Source organism: Mytilus galloprovincialis, chromosome 10 (genome assembly GCF_965363235.1).
Source record: "Mytilus galloprovincialis chromosome 10, xbMytGall1.hap1.1, whole genome shotgun sequence".
Classification (NCBI taxonomy): Eukaryota; Metazoa; Mollusca; class Bivalvia; order Mytilida; family Mytilidae; genus Mytilus; species Mytilus galloprovincialis.
In genome coordinates, this window is record NC_134847.1 from 25,400,154 (window position 1) to 25,415,834 (window position 15,681).

At 31.3% G+C, this 15,681-nt stretch overlaps 1 protein-coding gene across 9 annotated transcripts in view; it reads right to left on the reverse strand.

The window, feature by feature from the left end:
• Window positions 1-2,219: 2,219 nt before the first annotated feature.
• LOC143047251 (uncharacterized) overlaps window positions 2,220-15,681 on the reverse strand; it is a 33,636-nt gene continuing 20,174 nt past the window's right edge. For 8 of the 9 annotated variants that reach the window (XM_076220268.1, XM_076220275.1, XM_076220273.1 and 5 more), the window contains 9 exons: window positions 14,784-14,956; window positions 12,243-12,317; window positions 10,501-10,566; window positions 9,724-9,833; window positions 9,283-9,343; window positions 8,737-8,769; window positions 7,056-7,246; window positions 6,377-6,464; window positions 2,220-4,342 (listed from right to left, as the gene is read on the reverse strand). In XM_076220268.1, the coding sequence (XP_076076383.1) occupies window positions 4,271-4,342; window positions 6,377-6,464; window positions 7,056-7,246; window positions 8,737-8,769; window positions 9,283-9,343; window positions 9,724-9,833; window positions 10,501-10,566; window positions 12,243-12,317; window positions 14,784-14,956 (869 nt within the window). In that variant the 3' untranslated portion in view covers window positions 2,220-4,270. The remainder of the gene's footprint in view (window positions 4,343-6,376; window positions 6,465-7,055; window positions 7,247-8,736; window positions 8,770-9,282; window positions 9,344-9,723; window positions 9,834-10,500; window positions 10,567-12,242; window positions 12,318-14,783; window positions 14,957-15,681) is intronic. The other variant, XM_076220272.1, reaches the window with a different exon arrangement.

A 15,681-nucleotide genomic window follows, 5' to 3' on the forward strand; every position in this document is an offset into this window, starting at 1 on the left:
CCCCATTTAGGGGCATTATGTTTTCTGGTCTGTGCGTCCGTCCGTCCGTCTGTCCCGCTTCAGGTTAAAGTTTTTGGTCGAGGTAGTTTTTGATGAAGTTGAAGTCTAATCAACTTGAAACTTAGTATATATGTTCTGTATGATATGATCTTTCTAATTTTAATTCCAAATTAGAGATTTAACCCCATTTTCATGGTCCACTGAACATAGAAAATGATAGTGCGGATGGGGCATCCGTGTACTGGGGACACATTCTTGTTTCATATGAATTAAACTGCCTTTTTCGCAATAACGCAAAAATTAAAATCACATTTTAGTCTAAAATGACAAAATCGCAATAATAAATGAACACAATAATTTCTGAATTTACAGTACAGTTAGCTTCAATTTATACCTCTTGACATCTTTCACACATTTGTTTAGTTTTTGCAACTTCTGTAGATAAACAAAAAAGTGTACAACAAATATAAATAAAATGTGGTATAAGTGCCAATGAGACAACTGTCCATCCAAGTCACAATGTATAAAAAGTTAACAATTATAGGTCAATTAACTGCCTTCAACACAGAGCCTTAGCTCACACCAAACAGCAAGCAATAAAGGACCTAAAAATTACTAGTGTAGAACAAACAGGAAAACCAATCTATATAAACAAGAATGTGTCCATAATAAACAGATGACCCACTTGTACTATAGTTTTCTAAGTTAAGTGGACTACAGGGGCGGATGCAGGAATTTTCGAAAGGGGGGGTGCTAACCCAGGGCACCCAGGGCAAAGGGGGGTGCAAAACATATGTCCCGATACAAATGCATTGATCGGCAAAAATAAAGGGGGGGTGCGCACCCCCGGAACCCCCCCCCCCTGGATCCGCCACTGGACTAAAACTGGGGTCAAAAACTTCGCATTTTAAAACCAAATCATGGGGAACAGGTTTACAAAGTTTCAAGTTGGATTGGACTTGAAAAACTTAAACCTGAAGCAGTAGAGACAGACAGACAGACAGATGCACAAAATCGAAAAACTTAATGCCTTAAAAACAAGACTCCAAAAAATACAATTGTAATATTAGTTTTTATTTTCTGGATAATGATGATTGATTGGTTGTTGAGTTCTTACTCCACTATCAGCACACTTGGCTATATCTTGTTGGTCAGTTTTAATTCTTCGAGGAACCAAGAATACCCCCCCCCCCCCCCCCCCCTAAAAAAAACAACAAAAAAAACAACATACATCTGCATTTAAAGTGACAACTCTTTATTAAAATCTTGTCGAACACACATTGCCATGAGCAAGGTTTCAACTCACAACTACAATATTGACTAGCTAGTGTTCACTATAGATGAATTACCTACATGTATACTACTTTTCCATTTTGATGATAAAGAGCTTGTCATTATGTAAGAAACTTGTCTATTGTTGAACACCATACATTGATTTTTTGAATTTTTTGTAAGGTATATGAAAATACCTGCTGAAATTTCAGGTTACTTTTGTGTAATATGAAATGTAGAGCACAATTAGTTGAAGGGTTTACAGGATGTCCCATTAAAACAGGGAAGGCACTTTGAATAAGGGAATCTATAAAAAAAAAGAAGATGTGGTATGATTGCCAATGAGACAACTATCCACAAAAGACCATAATGACAGACAGGTCACCATATGGCCTTCAACAATGAACAAAGCCCATACCGCATAGTGAGCTATAAAAGGCCCCGATAAAATCTACCTACTATGGATTCATTTATTTTCGTGGATTGAAGAAACTTGCATTCTTCATGTGTATTTGATTTCGTGGTTTTATCAATCTCTACATACAAAGCCTATAGAAAATTTGGTATTCATTTAACATTGGAATTAGTGGTTCACATGTTCTCACGAAACCTATGAAAATTGGTATACAACGAATAATAATGAATCCACAATATTTATAAATGTGGGCAATTTTATAAGTTAAGGTACATGTTCACTGCATAAGAAAGAATTTGACATCCTCATATACGAGATTTTGAAGTCTGCATTTCTTATGGAACAGCCCTAAACTGAGAAAAATAACCTCGAGTCAACTTTGCCTACAATTAAAGTTCCATCATAATATTATTAACATATTTTTTTATATGAAGTTGATGATTTTACACCGACAATATTTATTGGAATCGTGTCAAAACAAAGAAAGGGAATTTCTTCACTGATATTACTGTAGGATGAGAAAAAAAAGTAATTATTTATAAATATTTTATTCAGCACATTCATCGAACCAACCATTTGTCAGTTGACAAATTTGTGTACAAAAAACAAATACAAACATATTTCACATTCATTAACTATATTAAACAATAATACTATAATAAAAATGCCTTCAACATTTCATTATGAAATGCTATGTATTATATCCTTCTAGCTTTTTATCAATTTTAGAATTATTTTGAAAGTTCAGAATTCTCTCCCTAATTTTAACTTATAAAAAGTTAGCTTTCTTTTCTACACTATATTGGGAGCAGTAAAGATTGTCATAACTAATGGATAATGAAAGTGTTTTCCAGATTTATCAGTTAGTCTATTTATTTTAACCATAGAAAAGTCAAGTAATCTTAAATTTGAAACTAAATACTCAAATTGATTATTAAAATGCAAATTTTATTGTATATAACAAAATCATTTGAAGATCATATTGTGATATTTTTTTTAAAGATTCATACAAAAAAATTGCCAGACACACAAGTATCAACTCAAATGAAAATATATCAATTAGAAATGTCAGGAAGCTTTACTGAGGACTAGTTTTATGTTTGAAACTAAAGTGAGGCTTAAATGAAATCATGTAATGCATTGAAAGGACATCAAGAACCTATCCTCAGAGAAAATACAATATTGTATCATTGATGAGGTTCACCTATTTTTCCCTAGATATTAAGCCAAGTTCATTTTCAATGAGAAGTGACAAATACTTTCATACCTATGCCATAAAATGAAAAAATAAAATCTTTGTATTTAACAAAAATATACACACGCCATTTTAATTTTTGCACCACTGCTGAATGATAATGAAATGATGATATGTAAATGATCATTACTATCCTAATTTATTTCTGTGGATTTATAATTATTGGAGGAATACCAACCTTTGTGGTTTTCTTGGATACAGGTGACCCATGAATTCGAAATGTTAACAAAGGTACAAATTTTTAACATAGCCTTTTAAAAAGAAGTCTTTCGTAAAACCACAAAAATCAAATATCCATGGAAATAAATTTGTTTCCCTTATCCATGAAAATTAGTACCCAAGTATAGAATCCACAGTAAATATATATGCACTTTCATTTTCATAAATCCACACCTTTCATACATTCTACTCTGTAATCTTATAGATTGAACAAAACCTATTGTATAACAATAACTTCACTTTTTATGAAAAGATAAAAATATCAATGAGAAATGTTATGAATGTAACCCTTTTATAAATTATATCAAATGTACATGTATGGAAAAAAGTATTAATTAGCTAACTCAGTAGATATACATGGTAGTAAAATTTTAAAATTTGAGTGAATAACTCTGTTTACAATATTTGTTGACTATAAAAATTGTCTCCTTGAAAATGAACACCATTTAATGCCAAGCTACAATTGTATGCAAGTATGGCAGACAGTCCCAAAAAATACAATTTTAGGGGAAAGTTTTAGTCAAATAAGGCCCTAAACTTAAATTTTTTGCATAACTGCTCTAATAAATCTTTGGAATATCTATAAAAGATTGTGGATAATACCAACAGTCACTAACTCATTCCCTCAGTCAACCTGTCTCTCACATTCAATTGAAAACAAAAAATTGAGCAAATAAATTTAACAAAACCGTTAAAATGCAAACATATAAAAGTTCAAAATGTATCTGCCCTGTTTCAATTCTGGAGAAAACAATACTGTTCAGAATTGAAGAAAAGACATCACAGTTCTGTACTTCAAGGAAAACTACAACATGAAAATGTATTGAGCTGCAACCATACTTTTTTAATCTGTTTTTTTGGTTTCTAAAATATTACTTCTTGAAAATAAGAAAGTTTGAACAAATTATAGTTATCCCTTTAAAAAAATTATTTTTGACCAACGGATGATTTATTTTATCAACACAACTATGATGTGCTTTGTTCTGTGAAACCAAATGTAAATATCAGTGCCTTGTGCAATCAGAGGCACACAGAGGTAAAAACATTCTTGTGTTTCTGTGTTTGGACGGCATGACTTTGATGATATAATCAACTTGATAATTCTCAATTTATGATTCACTCTGCACTGGTCTACCATTCCTCATGTAGTTTATCCAGTTTGTACTCAAACATTTTGGCTCCTGAAAATATAAAACATAAATCTACACACCAACAGCTATATAACAAGTTTGAATATGTAATGTTTTACATGATATGTAGGTACTTTTTCAATGATCTGTAAATTAAAATAGTTCTGTAAAACATTATGATTGCCTTCATTTGTGACATCACAATGGCGTGACATCACAAGGGCTGTATGTGACATCACAAGGGCTGTATTTCGTGTTGTGTGATATTTAGCTAATTTTGTGTTGTTTCATCTTCACAATTTTCTAAATTTGTTTGTGTTTTTATACACATGAATTAAGAGAAGATCCAAGTTAGACATTTGTTACAATTTATATACATTTTTTATTCTACTCCAGAAATCTGTGAAAACAAATCACTTGTGAAAATTAGTTATTTACAGAATTCTTAATAAAGTTATAACTTAATAAACGACAATAAAGACAACAACACCCATCAATTACCGCATGGTGATTAATTTATTAAGGTCAAATGTTTCGCCAACAAGCGTGGCGTCTTCAGGACCTGAAGACGCCACGCTTGTTGGCGAAACATTTGACCTTAATAAATTAATCACCATGCGGTAATTGATGGGTGTTGTTGTCTTTATTGTCGTTTATTTGCTTTTATAGTGAAAGACAACTGTGAATACCGCGTGGTATCCACCCGCTATTACCCAACCGCAGAAACACTACCTCAGGTGTTGGTTCACCACTTTTAAATTAAAGTTATAACTTGAAAGAAACCAGAGGGTTGAGATCTCACTAAACATGTTTAACCTCACTACATTTTTGTGCCAATCTTAAGTTGTTAGTCTTGTTATTCATTTATCAATGTTTATATGTTTTGGAGTTAAGTATGACATCCTTATTCACTGAACAAGTGTACATTTTTATTTAGGGATAAGATGAAGCCCACATCTGGGTTTTGGATTTTCTCACTGTGTTGAAGACCCATTGGTGACCTTGGGCTGATATCAGCTCTTTGGTCTGGTTGTTGTCGCTTAAGCATATTCCCCATTTCAGTTCTTAACTTGATCAGATAAATGGTTTTGCTATATAGTGATAACTTACAATAACTCTAGTTTTCTGTCTGATTTCCTCAAGGGTAAGAGGTATAGGAGGAGGTGCTATATAGTGATAACTTACAATAACTCTAGTTTTCTGTCTGATTTCCTTCAGGGTAAGAGGTATAGGAGGAGGTGCTATTTAAGGAATAACAGTACTGTAGACGAAGAGTGCCACCGTCAATTGTAGATTTGACGGTCGCAAATGCAGTTTTACTGGCGACGCGTAGTGGAGACAGTAAAACGGAGATTTGCGACCCTCAATTCAAAATTGACAGTGGCAACTCTTCAACTACAGTACTGTTATTCCGATTCTAATGCATTACAAAAAGAAACAAGAATGTGTCCCCAGTACACGAATGCCCCACTCGCACTATCATTTTCTATGTTCAGTAGACCTTGAAATTGGGGTAAACGCTCTAATTTGGCATTAAAATTAAAAAGATCATATCATAGGGAACATGTATACTAAGTTTGAAGTCGATTGGACTTCAACTTCATCAAAAACAACCTTGACCAAAAACTTTAACCTGAAGTGGGACAGACGGACGAACGGACGCACAGACCAGAAAACATAATGCCCCTCTACTATCGAAGGTGGGGCAAAAAAAACGATAAAACATGAAAAAATTGTCTAAATTTGACAAATAGAAAAAAATCCGCTAAACTTCATGAATGATTTTGGCACAAAGACGTCATGGCTAAACATGACATCATACAAATGAAAACTTACGAACTGGAGGTTATTACGTTACCTGTACGCTTCAAATTTCGGATAAAATTACATTAATACGGCGAATTTGAGGTAGGTGTTATTTTATTTTCGATTATATTGTAGTAATCGAACATTTGTTGATTCAATCAATTCAAAATGGCGGGTCCCTCCTTAGTTACGCCTGGTCAACTGTGGATTTGACGGCAACTTTTAGCCAATGAAAAAAATTGTTACATCCAAATTGCATTAGAAATAGTGATAACTTACAATAACTCTAGTTTTCTGTCTGATTTCCTCCAGGGTAAGAGGTATAGGAGGAGGTGGAGGAGGTAGCTCTTTTCCTAACTTCCGTCGACTGAAAAATAAGATTAATACAGCTGTTGAAGGGATCATACATGCAACTAAGGGCACTTTGATATCTCAAGTATGGTTTAGTATTAAAGACTATTTTGTATTTTGACAATGTATAAGAAATTCTTAAATTGTTTTTTTTTACAGTTGACTCAACTTAATATGCATGTATTTGTTTTAATGGAACAGCCCTTACACCTTTAACACATAGTTAGTTTAAAGGGAAAAAAATCAATTTTCATAACACATAAATTTTATTACCAGCTGAACTTTGAAACATAATTATATCCAGATTAACCACTTGTGATAAGTCAATGGTACCTAGTAGTAAGTTAAATAAGAATTGGTATTTCTTATTTCCATAGAGGTTATTCACCTTCAGTCATGGTTCATTCACTTTAACTGATTTGCATAGTTCATATGTTTAAATATTGCCATTTTTATTTCAATATTTGCATTATCACATGGTCATATAATAAAAATCAAAAACAACTTTTAACTAATGAGACATATCTCTGAGTCAACCGTTTATCTATCTTTCCAGTTGTATTTTTCAACTGACCTTGGTACATGACCTTTATAATCATACACATACCTAGATTCTTTTCTAAATGAACCTCTAGATGCTAGACTTGTTCTAGATTCCCTGCTGACTAGTGACCTAGGTTTTGAACTTCCCTGGCTGACTGACGCTCTGGGTGGGGGGAGAGCAGGATACACAGATTCTGGCATCCGTAAGTCCTCCTCCGATATATATTGGTCTTCTGGGGCAGGCAAGATTGAAAGCTAAAAAATGAACAATATAGATAATGAACGTTTCCAATTGAACTACACCAAATCAATTTGCTGTTCTTTGAAGTTTTTAATATTGTTAATTTCAGATTTTAAAACAATTAATTAATAGTATATTTAAATTTCATTTTTAGTTTTTAATGATTTTATATAGGAGTAAACTTTTTGTTTAAAAACTCCAGATTTGATTGAAAAAAAGATCTAAAATTATGAAATGCTAGATGACAATATGAGATATTATTTTTTTCTGATTTAAGCCTAGAATTTGAGAATTTCTGAAGAACAACAAATAAAGTTTGTGTGGCCTATTTCTATTATTTGAAAACAATTCTGGAAGATAACTTTTTATTCATACTCTTGTTGACAATTTTTTTCTTAAAATCAGAGAAGCTTGACATGGGGGTATTATTTGTTCGGACAATTCTCCCCCTGTTAATCTTTATTGATATGCATATATATATATAAAGGTCATGAAATGAACAAAATTAATATGTAAATATACATGTATAATGCAATTTAGAAATAATAAAATATATCAAAATCTTTTCAAAATTGAAATTATTTCAAGAAGCAGAAAATTAAATAAAAGATTAGATGAGTAAAACAAATGTGCTAAGAAACTTTGAGATCACTATACAATAGTTCTTTTCATTTATAGTTGTAGGGCATTTGAAACTTCCTCTATATATAGTTTCAAATACATATATTTTTACTTATCATAAATTAAGTTGTTAAATTGTAAGTTATCAATAAAATAGATATTAAACACACATTGCCATGTATTAATTGTAAAAAAGAGCCACTCATGAAATTAAATAGCTGAAATAAAAAAACAGGTGAATCATAAACATAAGGTTTGACTTTTCAAAATGAGAAAAACATGTATAAAAGTTATTAAAAATGGAAGGTTATAAAGCTTGTACTATAAAAAAAACAAAGAAAAAAAAGAGATAGAAATCTTAATACTTATTACTATCCCATGCAGGGATAATTTTCCTATATTTTTATTCAAAATTCATAAAAAATATTTTCCGCAAGGAATGGTAAATACATATACAGATTTCCTAAACATGTTTGTAAAGTATATTTATTCCCTACAGTTTTCTTGATAAAAAAATAAATACTGTAGCAGCTGTATCTACTTTTCTAGATATTTAGGGAATATTAAAATATTTTGTGTTATTTGGCCTAGTTTTTCACTGATCTTTTTGTTGAAGAACCTTCTATGCATGTAATGTAAAAATTCTCCTGTGTTGAAAGTATTTTTGAAAAGAAGACAAGAATTTAACACTTGAGCAGAAAATTATACTGAATTACTTAACTTTTAAAAAGCCTTTAACAATAGACCAATTAACAACATAACATGAACAACAAAAACAGAACAGCACAATATCATATGTGTGTTTCACAATGTTATCATCTTGTGCAAGACAAATTATATTTATGCAAAACTCATTGAAATACAGATCACACGTTTGACCTACAAGATTGGTCTGCATTCCGCAATATAAAGATTTCTGAAATTAAACATCATCATCATGATTTTCATGTTTACAATATGTGGTGTATTGCTACTCTTATATGTCTTGTATAAAGGGTTCTAATCCAGTGGTGGACTGTTCATAAATATGATATGTTTAAAATGATTATATGAAAGGGTTTATCTATATTATGCAAAAGAAAATCCACCATCACCTGAATTTTGTTTAGCGTTGTGACAGAAAATGATAGTTATTTAAAAAAATAATGACCTTTTCATAGATGTATAATTGTAAAATTTGGTTGCAAAAAAAGCCACCCAAATTAAGCTCTCAAAATACAATTAACTTGAAGTTACTTACATGAAAATATTAATCATAAACAGAATATTGTTGACCATTACCCATATTATTTGGTTACAGGGAAGATTTTTGTATCATGCAGGTAGTGGACAATAAACATGGAATGGTAAATGTAAGGTAATTATCTCCCTTTAAAGAGAATTGAATTCTGAGGAGGGGAGATAATCCTCTAGTTCTAAAGACACTTACCACATCTCTGAGAGTATTTCCTTCCAAAAAACTTGATAATTCTCCATGTTTATCTAAAATTCTGAAAAATGATGCAATATAATATAAAAATTGAAATTCCTATGAGTGTCATAAATTTAAAATTGAAACTTTTGAATATTTGATATACTAAGGGCATACTACAATTAAAGTTATTCTATTTTTATTTTGAAAAGCAATATATTCATTTTTCTTTATTTCTGTGTAGCTTATAGAACAAATGTGTAAGGCAGAAAAATCTGTCACATTTTTTTTCAAATTCAAAACAAAAAAATAATAATATTCACTCAATAATACTCTACAAAGTTATAGGATATTCATGTGTCACATCTAATATATTTGTAATGCATAAGTGAATAATATCAGGTTAATCATATATTATATTATATCTAATATTATAAATGATAGTATTGACTATAGTACCTGTTTGTTGCAGCATTGTTTGCCATGGCCATTTGATGCATTCTGTGTAATTTTCGTAAAAATCTCTTTCTCTGTTTTATTTTTACTTTTAGTTCTGCTTCTCTAGCCAGCTACAATAAGAAAAAAGTCTATATGATTTGTAAAATTAAAAAAACAAAACAAAAAACATAGTCAACTTTTATATTGAATCAAAAACTGTTATGGTATAAATGTTGGAAGCTTTAGAGAATAACTTTTGATTTGTTTTGTGATGAACTATAAAGAATTAGAAATGTGCCATTTTTTAATGAGCCCATGTAATGACCAGGCAGTATCAAAAGAACCACATAGAATGCCATACTAGTGAGTACTTCCAAAGTTTTTTCAATATTTGTACTATTAAAAAAATTAAAATGTCCTGCTATATTTATTAATGTAATATGAATATGTGAATACTTTTTTATTTTTTTTATTGTAACTTGATCTTTTTTTTAGTTTGCTACCGGTATGTTACAGCATATTCAAGAGGTTTTTTTTTTCATGATTTTACTGTAACTCACAATATTTATATTTTTGTTATGACAATTTTAAAGGGTACTTTTTCCTTATAAAATGGTAACAATTCCCTCTGAAAATGTTGACCATAAATCATATCGACTTTTATTTATATTTGATATATCATTTTTTATTTGTTTTATTTATTTCATTTCCCAAACTTTTGGACTTGCACATAATACTTTTAAAAGTAGTGGTTCTCATTGTTCTTGACTCTATATTTTCTAAGATTTATGTTTGTACCTGTTCTGGATCAGGTGGTTTTTCTCCAAGGTCCATTGTAAAGCAGTGTAACTGTGGCATCTGTGTCTGCAAAAAATTATAGAATAAGATGCAGGCTTTATGTTATAACTTTTAATTTACACAAAAAGTTCCACCTCCTTTATAAAATCTCAATTCACTTAACAAATTGTCTTCTTGATTTGTAAACTACACCATACTTTTAAAAAGAACCTATACATTAACTCATTAAGTCAAAGTAATGTACCAAATAAAGGCATGTGTAATCTGCAGTTAATTACACCTAATTTTCAGGCAGAATCAATTTGCGCCAATTAAAGTTTTGAAAAGGTATCAATTGCGCCAATAAATGGAATCAAATTGTGCCACATTTACCTGTACATTTTTACCTATAGCATACATGTAACAATGTTATCTAATGTATTATGTAAAATGAATAACCCAACAACTTTAATTTAGATTAAACTCAACACTCAATCACTAAGAAATAAATTGTTCGGTAATGATGTAAATATGTTTGATGTATCGTTTAAGAAAATAATGTCTGAAAGAGGAAAACCTGACTGTCATCGTTGTCAAAGACCACAACTTTCGTCAAGTGTTTGTTAAGAAAAAATTGAGAAATAGAAGTAGCTGTACAGTTAAGTCGTGGTGTGCTAGGATTTTTACAGATTAATTTTGTATGGTCATTTTGAGTGAGGAAGTAGATCATTTACATGAAACTAATTCTCAGAAACTAGAAAGACGGATTCTGAAAACATGCTGCAAACGAAAAGTTACCAACAAATCAAGCAGAATTTCACAGAATTCTTGATGATATTGGTGTTGAAGCAAAAAGATTATGACTTTGTTTTGGCATTGGCGAAAATCATGCAAATGATACCTACAGTTTCAAAATGAAGAGGAGCAGAAGTAGCATTGGTGAAATGAGTTCATTTTTGGCGCAAAACGATATCGCATTAATTTTCAGATTGCCAGGCACGTGTGACCTAGTGCAAATTATACAATAATACTTCCAAGAAATGAGAGAAAAAGTAGATTTGAGTAAAAGAAGTATAAAAGTGCTGCCAGTGTTTTGTTCTAGCTTTGTATTGAATAATGCAAATAGTATTTTACTAAATGACAGAACTATTTTACTAAATGACAGAACTATTTTACTAAATGACAGAACTATTTTACTAAATGACAGAACTATTTTACTAAATGACAGAACTATTTTACTAAATGACAGAACTTTTTTACTAAATGACAGAACTTTTTTACTAAATGACAGAACTATTTTACTAAATGACAGAACTTTTTTACTAAATGACAGAACTTTTTTACTAAATGACAGAACTATTTTACTAAATGACAGAACTATTTTACTAAATGACAGAACTATTTTACTAAATGACAGAACTATTTTACTTTCAAAGGTGTATTTTTGTATGTAATGTCTATATCCTTTTTCTCTTTGTTTTTTGGTGAATTTGACTTATTCTAGCACAAGTGATATGTCATATAATCATTTATCAACAAATCATATCTTTTTGTTGAAGAATAGTAAATAATGTTATGAAAAACTGCAAACTTCAAAACACTACTTGAAACATACTACAGTTTAAATGACCATTTAATCAAAAGACAAATTTCTGTTGAGAAAAGGATGATAGTAGTAGTTTAAGAAATACATAAGTTCCTACAACAAGTTTCCCAAAAAGAGTTTTTCTAAACATTGTAGTATGAATAGTCGTAACCTTTACCTTTGGAAATTTCTTCTCTAAATCTGTTGTTCTTGACTTTACTGGGGATGCAACCTTTGTGTGTGAGGAGTGTTGCTGAAAATATAATATCACAAAATTAATACACACTTTTATGTTCATCAGCAAATTTTATAAAAAATTGAACTTCATGCTATGACAGTATATGAGCATTTTGTTATCAATTTATTTTTAAGTTAGTAGACCTTGTTGAAGGGACATAACTCTGTAAAATCACTGTAAGTTATGTTTTTATGAAGCATTTTCATTCATATATATATATATCTGAGCCTTTGGGTAACATGGATTATTTCATTTCTATTTTGGCATGAATGCCTAAAAAATTGAAAACAACACCTTTAATAATTCTATGCGTCCGAAGCGCTTTTCTGGATATACCTTCATCCGGACGCTCAAAGCATTGATGTAACTGCCTATTACAAATGCATTTTTAATTTAAAGAGCTATCTTCCTTAACCAATGTTTATTCCCTTAATAACTAATAGTTTTGACATGTTCTTTGTCTTGACACTTGCTACTGGAAATTAGTTTAAAATGGCTTTTTCAAGTCATGCATGTATATATAGCAGAAAACACTCAATCTACTGACACACCACATGTTGAGTACAGTAGTGTATATCCTATTTCCCTTGGTTTCCTTTCAATGTTGTCGGTTATTGAAAAAATAAGTTTGGAAATGATTTTTGGTAAATAATCTAATATAAAGGAGTAGGTCCGGTAAGGACCGATTTTGGCCTCAAATTTCAGTTTTATCTGACGAAAGATTTTGACCACTTTTTAAACACTTAAGTGTCTATTTCATATGATTCTATTAATTTATGTGAAAGATTTTAACTTTATTAGTCATTAAAAACGATCCGATTAAAGCTCAAATATGAAAAATCTACCAAATATGCGAAAAAATGTCACTTTTCAGATGGTTTTTGTCAAAAACGAAAGTGGCCGCATCCGTGTTCATCCTCAATCTTTATATATGTTATGTATTATCATTAAATACAACTTCCATTTCAATATTTTGGATGAACACGAATGCGGCCACTTTCGTTTTACACGGAAACCGTCTAAAATTTAAGTAAAATGCTGGAATTGTTAAGATTTCAGTAATTTAGCATGACTTAATGGTGCTAGTACCCAATATATGTGCATTGTATTGTCAAAAACAGCCCATATTTATGTAGCAGCACCATTCTACTATCCAATAAATAACTAAAAGTTTACATTTTAACAATTTTGTAAAACTGCTATATTTTGGGGCCAAAAAGGGGTCTTACTGGACCTACTCCTTTGTTATTTACTACTCATGACCATAATCTAAATATGTGAGTGTGAATGAAAAAATGAGTCAAAAACGCTCATGTTTAAAGTTTTAGTATTTAAATGTTTTTGCATTATGAACTTATTAGATCTTTTTATACAGGATTTTTTATGTTTTTTTCCCCCTTTTCATTCTTACATGTTTGAACTGTTAAGTGATTGCCTGGTCCTGTGTATAAACTTACATGTTTGAACTGTTAATAGATTGCCCAATCCTGTGCATAAACATGCATGTTTGAACTGTTGAGTGATTGCCCGGTCCTGAGTATACAGAGGGGGATTTAGGAGGGGGGCCCCTTTTGAGAAAAGGATTTATTGTTGATTATATAGGGAATCATTGAAGTGTGACGGGAGTGGGCCCCCTCTTAGGCAGCTAGTGAGCCCCCACTTATGAAAATTTCTAGATCCGCCACTGGTATAAACTTACATGTGTGAACTGTTAAATGATTGCCTGGTCCTATGTATAAACTTACATGTTTGAACTGTTAAGTGATTGCCTAGTCCTGTGTATAAACTTACATGTTTGAACTGTTCAGTGATTGCCCAATCCTGTGTATAAACTTACATGTTTGAACTGTTAAGTGATTGCCAGGGCCTGTGTATAAACTTACATGTTTGAACTGTTAAGTGATTGCCCAATCCTGTGTATAAACTTACATGTTTGAACTGTTAAGTGATTGCCCAATCCTGTGTATAAACTTACATGTTTGAACTGTTGAGTGATTGCCCAGTCCTGTGTATAAACTTACATGTTTGAACTGTTAAGTGATTGCCCAATCCTGTGTATAAACTTACATGTTTGAACTGTTGAGTGATTGCCCGGTCCTGTGTATAAACTTACATGTTTGAACTGTTGAGTGATTGCCCAATCCTGTGTATAAACTTACATGTTTGAACTGTTGAGTGATTGCCCAATTCTGTGTATAAACTTACATGTTTGAACTGTTGAGTGATTGCCCAATTCTGTGTATAAACTTACATGTTTGAACTGTTGAGTGATTGCCCAATCCTGTGTATAAACTTACATGTTTGAACTGTTAAGTGATTGCCCAATTCTGTGTATAAACTTACATGTTTGAACTGTTAAGTGATTGCCCAATCCTGTGTATAAACTTACATGTTTGAACTGTTGAGCGATTGCCCAATTCTGTGTATAAACTTACATGTTTGAACTGTTAAGTGATTGTCCAATCCTGTGTATAAACTTACATGTTTGAACTGTTGAGTGATTGCCCAATCCTGTGTATCTTTATACAATCCTGGTACAGAGGATCTTTCTGATATCTGACTGAGTGAACGGCCAGGATAGTCTTGTAAAGCTGCTACTGTAGAATGGGTTTCTACATTTGAGCGATTCAATGAACTGGTGGCTGATCCAGAACCTGAAAATTATAAAAATGACATGGTTGTTTAATTTCCATCAAAGAAAAGATGTGATTCCAGAATTCAAATAATTCCTTGTTTATACATGATAGATATAGGAAAGATGTTGGGTGAGTGCCAATGAGAAAACATATGTACATTAGCAGCATCTTACTTAACTTGAGTAGGCACAATAACATGTCTCAATTCTTTTAATCTCATAATTGCAAAAATAATTGCCATTACAATGTTAAACAGAAATAATTAGTTGACAGAGATATGTCTCTTGTAGCTATATATATATGGACAGGGCCTTAGATAAGTCACCAAACTGATATGTACTGACAGTATTGCAACTTTATACGAAATATCATTGATCTATCACAAGTAAATCTTATAACTATAACTGACGTAAGCAGAAAAAAAACATTGAACATTGCTTACTGATTCAACGCCACAAGACCATGACCTAGAGGGTCTTCGTTGATGATAAAACACCTAAATTGTCTCAGTTTCCTTGACTTACGTCACAGATGACACAAAAAACAAACTTAGGTTCAGAAGAATTTTATTTTTCTCTTTCAAAAGGTTAATAAAGAAAATTGACCTTCTGCATTCCTGAGGTTTGGTATTATAGATTATCCATTCTAATCTTTTATTTTTAACAAACAGAAGTAAACCACCTGGATTAATCTCTAATATAACCGGCTGCTTAAAAGATTTTTGTAAATACCTGTTAAGTTCA